The 15,508-nt window shown below is 34.3% G+C and overlaps 2 protein-coding genes across 2 annotated transcripts; one reads left to right on the top strand and one right to left on the bottom strand.

The window, feature by feature from the left end:
• The first annotated feature begins 1,145 nt into the window (after nucleotides 1-1,145).
• Nucleotides 1,146-11,437, top strand: LOC115445123 (MFS-type transporter SLC18B1). The gene is made up of 12 exons (XM_030171226.2): nucleotides 1,146-1,634; nucleotides 2,147-2,387; nucleotides 4,616-4,689; nucleotides 5,046-5,262; nucleotides 8,150-8,240; nucleotides 8,341-8,575; nucleotides 8,857-8,955; nucleotides 9,151-9,246; nucleotides 9,568-9,739; nucleotides 9,962-10,166; nucleotides 10,635-11,158; nucleotides 11,321-11,437. Exons 1-12 carry the CDS (start codon nucleotides 1,372-1,374, stop codon nucleotides 11,399-11,401), a joined length of 2,298 nt encoding a protein of 765 aa, XP_030027086.2. The 5' UTR covers nucleotides 1,146-1,371; the 3' UTR covers nucleotides 11,402-11,437.
• A 1,376-nt stretch (nucleotides 11,438-12,813) lies between these two features.
• Nucleotides 12,814-13,884, bottom strand: LOC115445121 (ommochrome-binding protein-like). The gene has a single exon (XM_030171225.2). The coding sequence runs from the start codon at nucleotides 13,656-13,658 to the stop codon at nucleotides 12,837-12,839; it is 822 nt and encodes a 273-aa protein (XP_030027085.2). The 5' UTR covers nucleotides 13,659-13,884; the 3' UTR covers nucleotides 12,814-12,836.
• Between the last annotated feature and the right edge of the window lie 1,624 nt (nucleotides 13,885-15,508).

Raw genomic sequence — 15,508 nt, 5'->3', positions numbered from 1 at the left:
CCACGTCCGTGCCTCGTCCCTTCTATATGTTTTTAAAAATTGCGACGGCGCGGCGCCCCTTCCGCGCCCTGTCTGCGCCCCACGTCCCTTCTCTGTAGCCCGCATCATGGACAGCATCCTAAGAAAGTTTTCTTGCAGCTAGCTAGAGTAGTTGTGATAACTGTCCTTACCGCTCAGTTTCAAAAATCCATGCTGTATACTACTACTTCGCAAACCTAAGATAAAAGTAAGTTTTAGTGGACTATATTCTTGCTAATATTAATAGAATATATTAAGTGAAAAAATTAAAAATAAACTTAATCCTCCGACACAACTCCAAGGTTCGATGACATTTCGTATATATTTTTATTCGTACATGAGTTCATTGCAATGATACGAGCAGTGAGCACAGCCACTTCTCAACCGTATTAATACAATAATCATGAAAAGATTATTTAAAAAAAAAACAATAATTGATAATAATAAAATGTTAACCTTAATAAATGTAAAGAGTTGGAAATACCGTGTAAGATATTAACTCCAGCGGAAATTGACTCGAGCGTGTCGCGCATGCTTCTAATGACGACGTGAACCTACGTACGCATTTTTTAACCGACTTCAAAAGATGGTTACTGTATTCCTCGGATTATTTAATGTTTGTTCAGCCTCCATATTTGCCCCAGTGTCCGATATTTATTATTATTTTTACGTTGGATTACGTGTACAGGTTTGCACTGATTTTTATTTTCACTTCTAAAATCAAAATCAACGCGCTGAGATTTTTATCATGTTTTACGTATTTAAAAAAATGTGTTTATAGATGTACTTATATATAATTATTAAAGCTAAACAAGACAATGCAAATACCTAGTATATCCTATTCAATACATTGGTGTATAATCGAACAACATTAACTAGTATAAAACAATGGAAGATGGGCCTACGGTTTAGAGTAAGCTTTTATTAGGTACTTTTATCTTTATTGCTTTATCTTCCTATTTTGTCGATTCCTTGTCTTTTAAAGGACATGCGGCACAAAACTAGTACAAGGGTTTAAATCAAGATAATAATTATTATCAACTTATACTACTGTCTGTTAAACCTTTCATAGTATCTACACGATATTCGACAAAGTAATAAACATTCCCACCTCTGTCCTTCCGCTCAACTTGACACCGGTAAGCACTAACAAGTGCCCTCTTCCCTGGCGCATTTTATTTGCACACGATAAGATATCGATAATTGATATGTGACGGTAGCCATAATTGTTAGTTGGGCAGTCGTTGCGCTCGGTGTGTTGACTCCAGATAAATTTGTTTACGGCCAGTGTTATTAATGGTCGAGTAAATTCTACACATTTAGTTGTTTCTCGCCGGGACACGACGTATCAATATGGACAAAAAATGTGAGAGCGATCCTCTAATTAGTCATTTAAATAGGACAAGTGGTGAGAATAGTGCGGAAGTTAGGGGGTCCTTGGATACGATAGAGTTTGATGGAAAAATGGCAAAGAGTTCGACACAGGCGGGAGATTTGGCGGAGACATGGGGTGGACGCCGTTCCTTGCCCGACTCGGGGCGTTTGCGAAGAGTACAGTCCTGGTCTGGTGGACCACCGGATGACATGAGCTCCGAGATTAGGATATTAAGGGAACGGTACGTATAAATTGTTAAATTTTGCTATTGATGAGAGAACATTAAATTAACTTTATATGTTCCATTTTAGTAGTTGATCAGTTTGTGTGAAGTATCCCACGTGTATGTAACGGTTATCGTCGATTGTAATTGATAAACAGATAATGCATAATTATTAAGTATTCGATATCTCCTACGATCTACAATATGTTATAAACCGATTTCAAATTGCATTAACAAGATATTATAAGTTAATAAGGCCATTTATATGTAATAATATGATGACAGCGGATTTTTTTAATACCTATTTATTCTACCTCCATTATTTTGGCAATAATAGAATTATTTTAATGATTACAATAAAATGTTAACGCTTCAAATTGATACCATGTAAACGTAGTTAGTCACACAATTAGCAGAATAATTGCATATTTATGATCCAAATATTTATAGTTTAGGAGACGGCTTCACATATTTATTGAGACATGTAAATAGGGTAAGAGTATCACGTTGAATTATAAATAATCCGCTAGGTTGGTGCGAACACAAACAAGACCACATCCTGGCGCAGTTCGACAACTTACCACCCGGCAGCGACTCACGCTGTCCTCCCTGGCGATAGTGGATTTCATGAGTTTCTGTTCCATGAGCATCATGGCTCCTTTCTTCCCGAGGGAGGCCTCAATCAAAGGCCTCTCAGACACCATGTGCGGAGTGGTCTTCAGCTTCTACGCGGTCATTATGTTCCTAACATCGCCGCTGTTTGGAAAATTCGTAAGTCCAATAGTAATTTGTATTTTAGATCATGCAAAGGAAGAAAGACTGTAAAAATTTAAAAAAAATCTCCGGTGAAAATAGTTAACTAAGTAATTATACTTAGAAGAGACAACTAATATGGCCGTTTTGTTAACTTCGTTACATTATAGCTTATAGGTAGGTAATTACTTATATCACGGCAATATTATTATTACAAATACATATTAAGAAAAAAAAAATATAACAAGATTGGTGTCTACTAACTGAAGTAATAATAAACATTCTAATTTTGTAGCATACTTACTTACACTTACATCTACAGACCTTAAAAACTTTTAATACTAATCCGAAATTCAATAAACATTTGTAGTGAAACAATGTAAATAAACTTCAAGGTTTTGGTTAGCAACATTTTATGCGACATTGAAATAACTTGCTAGCATTGGCCAATGTGTAAACTTTCAAGGATTTACAATGTTGCAAAGCTATTTGCACAAGGCTTAGGTACTAGGGTATGTGCAAAATAAACGCAAATATCCTTATAATAATAAAAAATAAGATTATAATAAATTCATCACCAGACTACAAACTCAATAATTTCTCAAAGGCAACATATTTCAACTAGTTTTACCCTATCTTTTCGTAATTAGGCATCTTAACTCATCTATACTCATATAATAAAAATAAAAGCATCTCTTGCAGACTTAAAAATAAAAAATATAAATAACAAATCATTGCAATAAAATTCACAAACCTACTCTGCTGGTGTAAAATTGGTATTGAAATATTTTTGGCCTAGTTAAGTAATTTGTCGCCTTTGTTTGAACATAGGTATCGAACTGTTCCTATTTAAGGATGTAATTTCGCGGATATTTGAAACCTAAACCTATGAAATATGAGGAGAGACATATGCCCTGTAATGGAACACTAACAGCCTAGCAACCTAGGTATTGCACGCAACCTATTCACACTAATTTGCGATGTCAAGTAGGTACCATGCTTAGCAGATATTATTATAAGAACTGTTTTTCGAGTTAAGCGATCGCACGATTCAGGTGGAAAAGAACTGAGTTACCATCGGCTATATAAGCATTTTCCTGACTTAAGATAGAAAATTTATTAAAGTAAATATTGATCACAAGACCTTGACATTATTAAACATTTCTACGTTTGTAGCATTCCTAACAAGTGTTATAGCTCGATATAACATATCAGTCCTTGAAATTACGTATGAGAGTACTTATAAGTAATGTGGAAGGAGGTATAAACGTATAGTTTTGTGGTAACGTAACTATAACACTAGTAGCAGGATATAACTATGACGACAAGAATACTTAAATATGAAACTGACATTAAATTTAGTCATCAGTTACTTATAAGAGCAATAGACGGTCTCTGGTAAGCCGTAAGAAGGCCCTTTTGCACGATATTGGGCTTTCATTCATATAGTGAAACATTATAATTCAGCAATGGTATAGGTAAGGACAACCTTTAGCGATACAATTGCTTGTTAATTGAAATCTATCCGTTCACCTATTGACTTCACCCCGCATCCATCCACTGCAAAGCAGTAACTTCCGGATTACACTCATCAATATCTCCCTAGCTCCTACATTTTCAACAGACCGGCATAATTGTGTCGACTGTCGAGGAATAATCATCTCTCGTCAATCGATATTCTATTGAACCCCACTCTTCTTACCATCAGGTACAGTGTGTCTCTCGGCAGTGCCCGTATAAAAAAAAAAACATATAATACACAGTTTTATATTTATGTACCTACATTTTCATATTATTTTCCTAATAATCGCTGCACAAGCCAAGTTCCAAGATAATTAATTATTCACGAAATTTGCCGTGATATTGTGCGCATATTGCGTATTACCGGCGAGATTGAAGATTTGGAAAAAAAAATTGAAAGTCCCGCGTGCAAGATATATGAATATCTTATATATACCCTTTGTGCGGGGCTATAGACTCATCCATTCTAAAATCCTGGTATTACTCACATGAAATAGCTTAAACCCTGAATGAATCTGCTGGGATAGACAAATTATCTGACCACGTATCGAGGTGGCTTTCTCTAGACGATTCTATTTTGTCTTTTCAAAATTTTAAAAATTAATACAAACAATAATTGTAAAGTGCCCATAATGAGCGTGCAAATACATTTGCTAATATAATATTGTAATGAAGCTTATCTTATCAGTACATAATAGGTATAATTGATCCGACATCGTTTGCAGCTGCCGTCCGTGGGCGCCAAGTTTATGTTTACAGCAGGCATGTTCGTGGCCGGCGTTTGTAATGTTTTGTTTGGGTAAGTTGACAATAACAAAAATAATAAATTGCCTTTGTGACGCGGATGATCCTTCGGTTATACAGAAGGCCGCGGGTTCGATTTCCCCGGTAAAACAATTGTTTGTGTAATGCATGAATATTTGATTCAGCTATAGAACAGGAATAAAATCAGGCAAATAATTCGATCGGTTTTTTTGTTTTAACTATCCTCAACAGTAAATATTATAAGTAATAGGTAACACAGTTATAAATAACCGTAACAAATTACAATTATAGAGACAGACAGACAGTCTAACTTTAGGTAAGTTGGTATTTGTTAGACCAATTAGAAGACACAATGATATAAAATGTACCGCTATTTAACCTTCCTTTCAGCACCCTCGTCTTAATAGAAGACACAGTCACGTTCACCGCCCTTTGCTTCTTGGTCCGCGGCGTGGAAGCCCTCGGCGCCAGCGCATATTCTACAGCCAGCTACGTGTTCGTGGTCAATGCGTTTCCCGACAGCATCGGATCTGTTTTAGGAATATTGGAGACATTTGTAGGACTCGGCATGTCTGTAGGACCAGCAATAGGCGGTCTGTTATACTCGGTATTACCATTTTCTTATAAACTTTAATAATACTCAATGTAATGAATCGAAAGGTCAATGAACCAATGTATTATAATATTATTATAAAAACCATAAAAATACTGTCAAGACCAGTTTTATATTTGTATACAAACAATTTTATTTCATTTTTGTTTTTTATAATTTAATATTACAACTAAATAACTGGATTATAATTTATGTTAATTGAATTTTAAGATATAAAATCGGAATATAAAACAAATATTTTTTTATCTATACACATAATAAAATTGTAACAGGCCGATGTCTGTACATTATAGTTATTGAAGTAAACCTGATATGGGGGGTCCTTATTAGAGCAACGGAAGCCAAAAAAACAGTCTTTAGAATTTCATTTTTGTCTGACTGTTTACGAATCACGTAAAAATTAATGCATGGAATTGAATGCAAGTTTCATCGATGTATTGCAAGAGGTCGAACTAAAATATAGGCTCCATCTTATCTCGGGAAATATAAAGCGAGACTTTTACCCGGAAAAATTTACTTACTCGGACGGAGCCGCGATCAAAACCTGGCTGAAATATAAAACTTCTTCTGCTCTGCATTATCTTATCTTAATAATCTTATTAAGCTTAGTTTACATGATATCTAATATTACTTTAATATATTCTAAACTAGCTTCCGCTCGCAGCTTCGCCCGCGTGGATTTCGGACTTCAAAAATGGAGCCGGTCGCGAACGCTCGAGAATGTTCGTTTTACGAAGCTACTCGCTAGGTGATTCGCTAACCTCTAGGTGCCAAGCAAGCCGCCTGCCTGTGCGTTCGCGACCTTATATACTTAGTCTGGCCATAAATACTGTTACACTTAATTATAAAAAAATATTACATTTGAATTTCGAATCTGTCATTTTTATACGATTGTTCATTGTGTTTTCTCATTTTGGCGCCAATACATTGTAAAATATTTTGCGATATTAAAATGGTGTGGGGTGATAAAGAGAACCGAATCGCTGTGATAGCATTACACAAAGTAGGTATGGAGCCAAATGCAATTTTTAAAACTCTCCATACACTTGGTATTAGTAAAATGTTTGTGTACCGGGCTATTAATAGGTACAATGAGACCTCCTCTGTTTGTGACAGAAAAGATCTGGCCGTCCACGTAGTGTTCGTACGAAAAAGGTGGTCAAAGCAGTAAGGGAAAGAATTCGAAGAAATCCTGTCCGAAAGCAAAAGATTTTATCTCGGGAAATGAAGATAGCACCTAGAACCATGTCGCGTATTTTAAAAGATGACTTAGGACTTGCAGCCTATAAGAGACGCACTGGCCATTTCTTAACTGATAATTTAAAGAAGAATAGGGTGGTAAAATCGAAACAACTACTGAAGCGGTACGCAAAGGGAGGTCACAGAAAAATTTTGTTTACGGATGAGAAAATTTTTACAATTGAGCAACATTTTAACAAACAAAATGACCGTATTTATGCTCAAAGCTCTAAGGAAGCTTCCCAATTAGTCGACAGAGTGCAACGTGGACATTATCCGACTTCAGTGATGGTTTGGTGGGGTGTTAGCTATGAAGGAGTGACTGAGCCATATTTTTGTGAAAAAGGTATCAAAACATCGGCACAAGTGTATCAAGATACCATTCTTGAGAAGGTAGTTAAGCCCCTTAACATCACCATGTTCAATAACCAAGTATGGTCCTTCCAGCAAGACTCGGCGCCGGGTCATAAAGCTCGGTCCACGCAGTCTTGGTTGGAATCGAACGTTTCGGACTTCATCAGAGCTGAAGACTGGCCGTCGTCTAGTCCCGATCTTAATCCGCTGGATTATGATTTGTGGTCAGTTTTAGAGAGTACAGCTTGCTCTAAACGCCATGATAATTTGGAGTCCCTAAAACAATCTATACGATTGGCAGTGAAGAATTTTCCCATGGAAAGAGTGCGTGCTTCTATTGATAACTGGCCTCATCGTTTAAAGGACTGTATTGCAGCCAATGGAGACCACTTCGAATAAGCTTTTTATATTTTTAATTGTTTTATATTTATGTATTAAACTGACACACTGTAAAAGTAATAAATGTTATTTGCAGTTAACAATTTTCTTTTTTCTTTATTACAATATTTATGGCAAGACTAGGTATATACAAAAATAATCCTTATAGCATGATTCAGTATTCACGCATGATGCCTTATTATTAGCGTATTTCATGTATAACTTTGGTGTTTCTATACCGATTTCTATGTTTCTTTTTTATGGAATATTTAATAATGTTAACTTTTTTAATTAGGGATGACTGAGAGTGTTATAAACGTAAGAGTAGACAAATATAATGAGAAAGCTTCGTACTGCAAAGCTATCGGGAGTTACACGTGTTATTGTGAGTCAACCATAAAAGATAGACATATGCTGTCGTGGGATATTTTTTACATAATTTTAAGGAGAACATTTCCGTCATACATGATTTCTGTGTAGCTTTAACCATTAAGGTTGCACACGCGACGGAAGCTTAAAAAATGGAGTAACTTCTCCCGTTTTCCCAACATTTCCCTTCACTGCTCTGCTCCTATTAATTGTAGCGTGATGAAAATTATACTATAACCAGCACAGGAGTATGACAAATAATTGTACCAAGTTTCGTTAAAATCCGTCGAGTAGTTTTTGTTTCTATAACGGTTATACAGACAGACAGACAAAAATTTTACTAATTGCATTTTTGGCATCAGTATCGATCCCTAATCACCCCCTGATAGTTATTTTGGAAATATATTTCATGTACAGAATTGACCTCTCTACAGATTTATTATAAGTATAGAAGATATATAGATAATGTTATTATTCGCAAGAGTAAAATAACGACGAAAACTGTTTGTAAAATGTACAAAAATTCAAATGTTCCAGGTAGATCGGAGGCTTCGGACTACCATTTTACAGTCTTGGAATTGTGATGGTCATGACAGTGCCCATAAACTTTATCTTGCTAACGGACTGTGAAGGTACATACATTACATACAAGTTCATTTAATTGTAATAAGTAAATTTAAATTAAAACATATCACGTATTTTTAAAACGTTATGATTAACTTTTTCTTTCAGAATATGTGTCTGGCTCAAAAACAGCTTCAATAATAAAACTATTCAAAATTCCGTCAATAATCATCACGGGGTTGGTGATAGTAATAATGTCCAACACTTGGGCCTTTCTGGACCCGACGCTAGAGCCCCATCTACGACAGTACGGCCTATCTACGGAACAAATAGGGTTGATATTCCTTTTATTTTCAAGTCTATATGGAATCTTTAGCCCAATTTGGGGCTGGGTAGCCGACAGGTAAGCCTACAAAATGACTATTCTAAATAATCACGTGTTCTATTTACTGAGTGATAGCTTGATATATGCCATAACAGTGTACATTTTTGCCACCAAATAGATGTGTTCGGTATTTTGTTAATCGAACCTATCACCCACACTGATATACATTGGCCAAAACAACTTAAAGTAATGCGACATGGCTACGTAATAAAATTTAATATTCTACTTACGATATTGAACATAAACCAAAAGTTGTTGAAAACGAATGTAATATTAATATCGATATTAATTTATTGTAGAGTTCACAATCATTGGTGTATGATGGTGTGGGGTTTATTTCTCTCAGCTGCTGGATTGTTATTGCTCGGACCATGCCCTTATATACCAGGATTGCCACGGTAAGCTTAGAATATTAATAGATCTAATCTATGATTGTATATTTTTTGTTAGCGTTTATGCTGTTTTAAAAATTCCTAATTTTAATACAAATTCCTCTTCAATTTTACTACAATAAGTAGATTAATATGATGATTGAAGTGTGGTGACAGCCTTTTCATTATAATAATAGTTAAGTAACTAATTTTCTTTTTCAGAGATCTTTGGCTCGATCTGGTAGCATTGTCTATTCTCGGAATCTCAGTCGCTTTAACACTCTTGCCTACGTTCCAAGGAGTGTTAACAAGTTCTATGTAAGTTTTACATATTGTATATTTTAGTCCATCATTGTAGCGCTATTGCAGTTTTGGCTAATTTGGCAAAACAAGAAACTAGTGAGATCCTGAGCTCAAAACTCAGAAATGTCAATCAGAATTGGTATAATACAATTTAAATTTGCTAATAAAATAATTAACCTATTACATAAAGAAAATTTTGGAATATTTGAAACGGCATTCCGTTAAAATAGTCGTGAAAAATATTTTTATTTTTGTTATTGTAAAAATAAAAATATTTTTCACGACTATAAGCATACGTAACTTAGGTATCTTATGAGAATTTGCTGATTTGTTTAGTTACGAAGGCGGATGTCCTGAAGCGCTGGCAACCTACAGCGCCGTGGCGGGCGTCTGGTCTTGCTGCTACTCCTTTGGTGAAGTCCTCGGCCCTGCGTTAGGCGGCGCACTCACTCAGCGATATGGGTTTCCGTTCTGTGCCACCCTCTGTGCTGCAGCCTGCTTTACTATGGTAAAATAGTTAAGCTAAGAATCTAGTTCATAAGTCTGTTTATTAAAAAATCATCAATGCTATACGTACCTAAAAAAATACTTTTAATGATGATCTTAAATAAAATAAGATAATAATTTCCTGCATGATATCAATTTGTAGCAAAGAAATTCTATATATCTAGAGTAATCCAATCGATTTCTTTATAAATTGAAACTATGTGCTTAATTTTCTTTTTGCCAGGGTGTAATAACGCTGACTTTCTTCTCTCTTCGTGAATCTGCTAAGTGGATTCGAGGCTCATCGGGAAGTGTGTCTGACTCCATTCCATACACAGATACGACTTGGAACAGTAATAATTTCTGTCGAACCCGAAGTGCACCGGAGAGCAGACTAGCTGGTGAAGCTTCCCCTCTACTCACTCCTTGCTCCTGTGTTGCTAAACACAGTAAGTCAAATAATATTGAAATTATTTTATGAATGTTAATTTTTACTGCCTTAGTGGCGTAATTGTACTGCGTGCGCGGTACCTGGGGCCCCGGATTCAAATCTTGGTCGGGCAAAGTTATATTAGGTTTTTCTACTTATTATTAGTCCCGGATGGATGCCCGAATTAATCTAAATTAATTGAATTAAGTTTGCCTCCTATCATATCAACCGGAAGGATCACACTTGTCGAAAAATGGCAACTCTGGATCCACTTTTGCTTACCCCATTGGGGATAAAAGCGGAATGTGTTGCGTTTGTTAGTTTTTTGCAAATTTTAAACGAAATTTATTTTCGTGAGTAAACTAACTTTTATATTCGCCACTCTTAACACCACCGCAAAAGAGAATAAAATTGTTTTATAAATTATATAGGAAACCTATAAGTAAATTACGTATATTAAATATGTTATTAAAATGATTTTTCCCAGATTACACATACGGTACTACACCACCGAAACATTTCTGTTTGCTACATAGTAAAAGCAACAAGAGCGGATCTGCAAGTGTTTCTGAATTTGTTGTCTATTTTCTTAAATTTCAATATATAACTGATATTTATATCAGAATGAGAAGACGTAAATTACGAGAGGAACTAGAAACTGATTCAAACGAACAGCCCTATCAGAATTATATTGAAATAGACAAAAATGTGAATAATGAGGCTACCCATAAAAGTACAACAAAATTTTTTAATATAAACAACAACTTAGTGAAACCAAATGATGATGATTACTGCTCGTATTTAGACGAAACTATATTTGGCAGTCCAGCGATAATGCAAAATGTAAACAATGAGCATATTAAAGTGAAAAAAAATAACACCGGGCTGGTCTCGAATGTTTTAATTTGTGATGATGAGAGGAAATATTCTAATGAAATTTTAAGACATAACATTCAAAAAGTTATATTTTACGAAAGGAATCAAGAATGCACTTCTTTAAAAGATGTATTTGTAAGTAATATTGTATTGAACAATTTATGGTTTTGCCTTTTAAACAGCATAATATTATTAATATAACAGACAGCACAAGTCACAAAATAATATACCATTATTTTATCGATTTACTTATATTTAATTAGAATTATATAAGCATTTTTTTTTTGGAATTTGCAGGACAGTTGTGAGTGCCGAGATGAAGTAACTTATGTCAAGGGAACTGTAACTGTATCTTCGAGTGGCGCATGTGAAGTTTAACTTAATTTAAATTTAAATAAATCCAATTTTAAAGATTCCTATAGTTTGATTTTGCCTGGCGAGTGTGTTACCCCTCCTATACGTTATTATTACTCACTACAGTTTGCGGCATGATAAATTATTTGAAACGTAAAGGGATAATAATTAACTAGAATCACTATCTTTTAAGTAAACCAATTTCTTGATTTATTTCAATGAAATCATATTCTGACTAACGGTATAATATATGTAAACAATATAATAATAATCTCAATAACCACTCTGCTTGACCGTTCGTACAAGCTGCTAATCAAGCAAATATGACCTCTGTCAACAATGCCGAATGGATGTGTATGTAATGGAGGACTACAAAAATTACAAGAGATGTTAGTGTAATTTGGCTTAACTTGTTGATTATACCCTATACTTTACGGAAACTAAAATGATATAATGAAATACCATGTATAACTTACTAAACCGTATAGTTACAAAGATTTTGTTCGGAAAACGAAACTGTTTTGGTAACGAAGAACATGAGTGCATATTGTGTGGTCTAAGAATTTCAATATGTGGCAATCATGTATCTACCATAACATTTTTCAATACAATTACCAAAGCCAGTGCGACATCACGCATTCAACATCGAATGGCTACAGCATTTCTTCTACTAGGAAAATATAAATTAAAAAATGTATCCATTAAAATCTTTAACCAAAACATTTTTAACTTAACTACTGGTTTTAGAGACCTTATTACATTGCAAGAAATGCGTTGTTAAAAAATATTGATTTATAACAACGAATAGTCAAGTTACACATAAACATGTTGTACTTTTCAGCAAACAATTGAAACACTACATATTACGTATGTTTACTGAGAGTAGATTGGACCAGGTGACGAGGGGATGGGGTCAACTGATAGAGGGGAGCGACCCTATCTCTGTGCCAAAACGGGATAAAACAACAACTCTCTTTCTAACCTGTGATAAACCGACGCGGTGTTATTATCTCCTAGTACTTTATTCAGAATGATGACGCAATCATTGAACACAATATATTTTTTACGCAACACCTAATTTTATTATGTTGATTGTTGGGCTATCCCCGTTACTCTCGTATATACTTTATCTAAATTAGTTATAATACATAACAATAGAGAATTTGTTTTTTTTTGTATCTATCTATTTTTTATTTATGACAAATAAGCGTAATGTTTGCTTGATTGTAAATGGTCACCAACCCCTTGAACTATACATATCACCTCACCTCTAGTTACCAGTAATAGAAACGATGAAAGTGTTGTCAAAGGAAATTATTGTATTAGCACGAGTACTGATTATCTTTAGAGTATAGAAATATAAGACTGTAGAAACAAATAAAACTATTCCTCCCAGTAATTTAATTAATAACCTTTAATAGAATTATAGAATAATATTGTATAACATAACGAATTTATTTCACATTTTTTTATTTGGTTCTGGTAATAATCTAACAATTTCATGTGGATTTGAATATATGAAGTTATCTTCCGCATCGAAAGCCAAACCGAATATATTTTTTACATGAACAATTTCTTTCAAAGTGTGTTCTTCTTTAATGTAAATTCCACTTTGGCTACAAAAATATGGAACACCTTTATTATTTATAACTATGGCTCTGTAAACTTTTGGTCCTTTGAGTAAAATACGTTCTGTAGTTCCATTTTTGATTTCATAAAGACCTTTCTTGGTGGTAATATAAGTATTTTGATGGTCGTCGATAGCAAATTGATATATCTTCTCAGTAATATGTTCGACGAGTTCGGTATCATTACCTACTTTTTTATGTAGGCGCTGTGACGGGTATTCAATAAAATAGAGATGGTGTTTATAGAACATGTGCCAGATATCATGTTTTATTATTATGTGTTTGATTTCACCTGGTTTTGTTAGATCATGTTCGTATATCCCTTCGCTGCCTCCAAAGTAAGCTATTTTGTTTAACTTGTCGATAGCAATAGCGAATCCATTTTTTGTTGAATTTATGGCTATCGGCACCTTATGGCCAAATTTCACATATCCTATTTCGAACGTATCCTGATCGTCATCGCCCGCATTGTAACTGAAGAATACTGAGTGATTAAAATATGACAGGTGGTATGGTCTATTTATTCCGTTTGAAATTACTTCATGTTTATGACACTTTTTTTCTATCATGACACCTTCACATTTGGATTCGACAGGTTTAACTTTCGCGCCGTAGACAGTGTAAATCATGCAAAGTATTACAAATACTCTCATGTTTGATTGATAATATAATAAATAAAGATAGGTACATCAGAAGTTATTTTCACGCGAAATAAATTTCAACTGGATAGAATTCTGTTTTACGCCCTTTATTAATCGATATAAAAATGTTATTGGATATTTAATATTGTTATTGATATCAATTTCATGGGCGTTAAAACACTCCGCGTATCTATCACGTGAGGGAATATTACGCGATACAATAGTATCGCGTACAATACGCGATAATTTTATAAACTATTAATTATATTTGCATTTTTTAAGCCAGGCTGCACGTGTCACGAATATAATGCGTGAACAAAATATACATACATTAATATCTTCTATTTCTTTGTTTAAAAGACATATTGCCCTAAACAAAAATATTCTGTATAGAGAATGAATGCCAGATTAATAGGACAACATGAAAAGAAACTTCGTCCTTCTCACAGCCTTCAAACCACCCCGGCCTCACCCTCTGGCGGGCGGACCATGACGTCATAGCGGATTGAGTGAACTGTACAACTAAACTTAACTTTTCGATAAATTAACACTGTAAAGCAAATTCGACTTTATTGCAAACCTTATAAAGCTCAACGTTTTACTTTCCTCCAAATCTCCACATGTAAGTTTATCTAATTGGATCAACACGTAGGTATACAACTGTAAACAATTTGTTGGATTCATTAACAACCTTGGTTTTCTATGGGTTCCAGAAACACACACGTAGAGTAAGTAAATAATATCGTTATGATTTCTAAAACTAGAGTTGATTAATGTAAGCCAAACGTGCTTTACTTCCCTTCTAGTCAATATATTCTATCGCGTAATATATTTTATCACGAGGCCGCGCACGACTGCAGTGCAACAATGAAGTGTTTGATTGAAATAAGGATACTTTTTGTAAACCGGAACCTTTATCCTAAAAAACTTCTCTGTCTAATGTTTTTGTCCAGGTATTGTAGGAAGTTTATTGCGCTTGTATAGAACGTGACACAAAAATATTTTGTCCTCTAATAAAACCTTTTTTAGTGTTTGGAATTGAAACTTCCTTATTAGATCATTAAAAACGATCTCCACAGGGCTGGTCGACAAAAAATTTGACATACGTACGCATCAATAAATCAACTGTCGCTATCGTAGATAGATACCAATTGCTAAAACAAAAGAGTTTGGGTTATGTATTAAAAAAATTACTAACTTTATTTATTACTGCTTACATTTTAACGCACAGAAAAGGTCGATCAGTGTTTGAAGGTGACAGAATATTTGACAATGAGGTGTTACCGCAGCCGCTAAGTAACATATCCTCGGGCACGTAAAAATCGTGATCATTTGATTTGCATAGTTAATTATTGATACGTTGATGTAAGCACAAAATATAATAATAAAAAAACATACTTCCACGGAATAAAATATATAAGCATAGATACCTATAGTAAGTACCTATTTAATAAAAAAAAATCTATATTAACTTGTGAAAGGCGACCGACTGATCATTCTGTTGCGTAATTTGAATTGTATTGATCAAAAATTTAAAAAATTAGCAGCAAAAGCAACGAAAAATAAATCTTTGTAAATGAAGGCGAATGCACGCTGTACACCGTTTAATAATTTTCTATTCTTTCGCGCTCTTATTATTAGTATTTTTTTGGTTAATATTTGTTGCCTGTACAGGTATTAAAACTTGTTGACTGGATTTCATGTAGTTTCAACGGCAATGTGCTTGCGTTAGCTTAAGTATTTTCCGAAATAAACTGACTCCCACCCCAAAACCACTAAACCCCTAAATAATTAAACACTAAAACCCCTTCTATTTCAAAGGGAAAAGAAAATAAACTAATCTGAATTCGTATATAAAAGAC

The sequence above is a fragment of the Manduca sexta genome, chromosome 28 (assembly GCF_014839805.1).
Source record: "Manduca sexta isolate Smith_Timp_Sample1 chromosome 28, JHU_Msex_v1.0, whole genome shotgun sequence".
Classification (NCBI taxonomy): Eukaryota; Metazoa; Arthropoda; class Insecta; order Lepidoptera; family Sphingidae; genus Manduca; species Manduca sexta.
Note: the sequence above shows the minus strand (reverse complement) of the source record. Positions and strands in the feature narration are given on the sequence as shown.

Coding starts and splice junctions, on each gene's coding strand:
- LOC115445123 (XM_030171226.2), top strand. CDS start 1,372: ATGGACAAAAAATGTGAGAGCGATCCTCTAATTAGTCATTTAAATAGG. Junction 4,690..5,045: donor GTTTGTAATGTTTTGTTTGG/GTAAGTTGACAA, acceptor CCTTCCTTTCAG/CACCCTCGTCTTAATAGAAG. Junction 11,159..11,320: donor CTTCTTTAAAAGATGTATTT/GTAAGTAATATT, acceptor TGGAATTTGCAG/GACAGTTGTGAGTGCCGAGA.
- LOC115445121 (XM_030171225.2), bottom strand. CDS start 13,658: ATGAGAGTATTTGTAATACTTTGCATGATTTACACTGTCTACGGCGCG.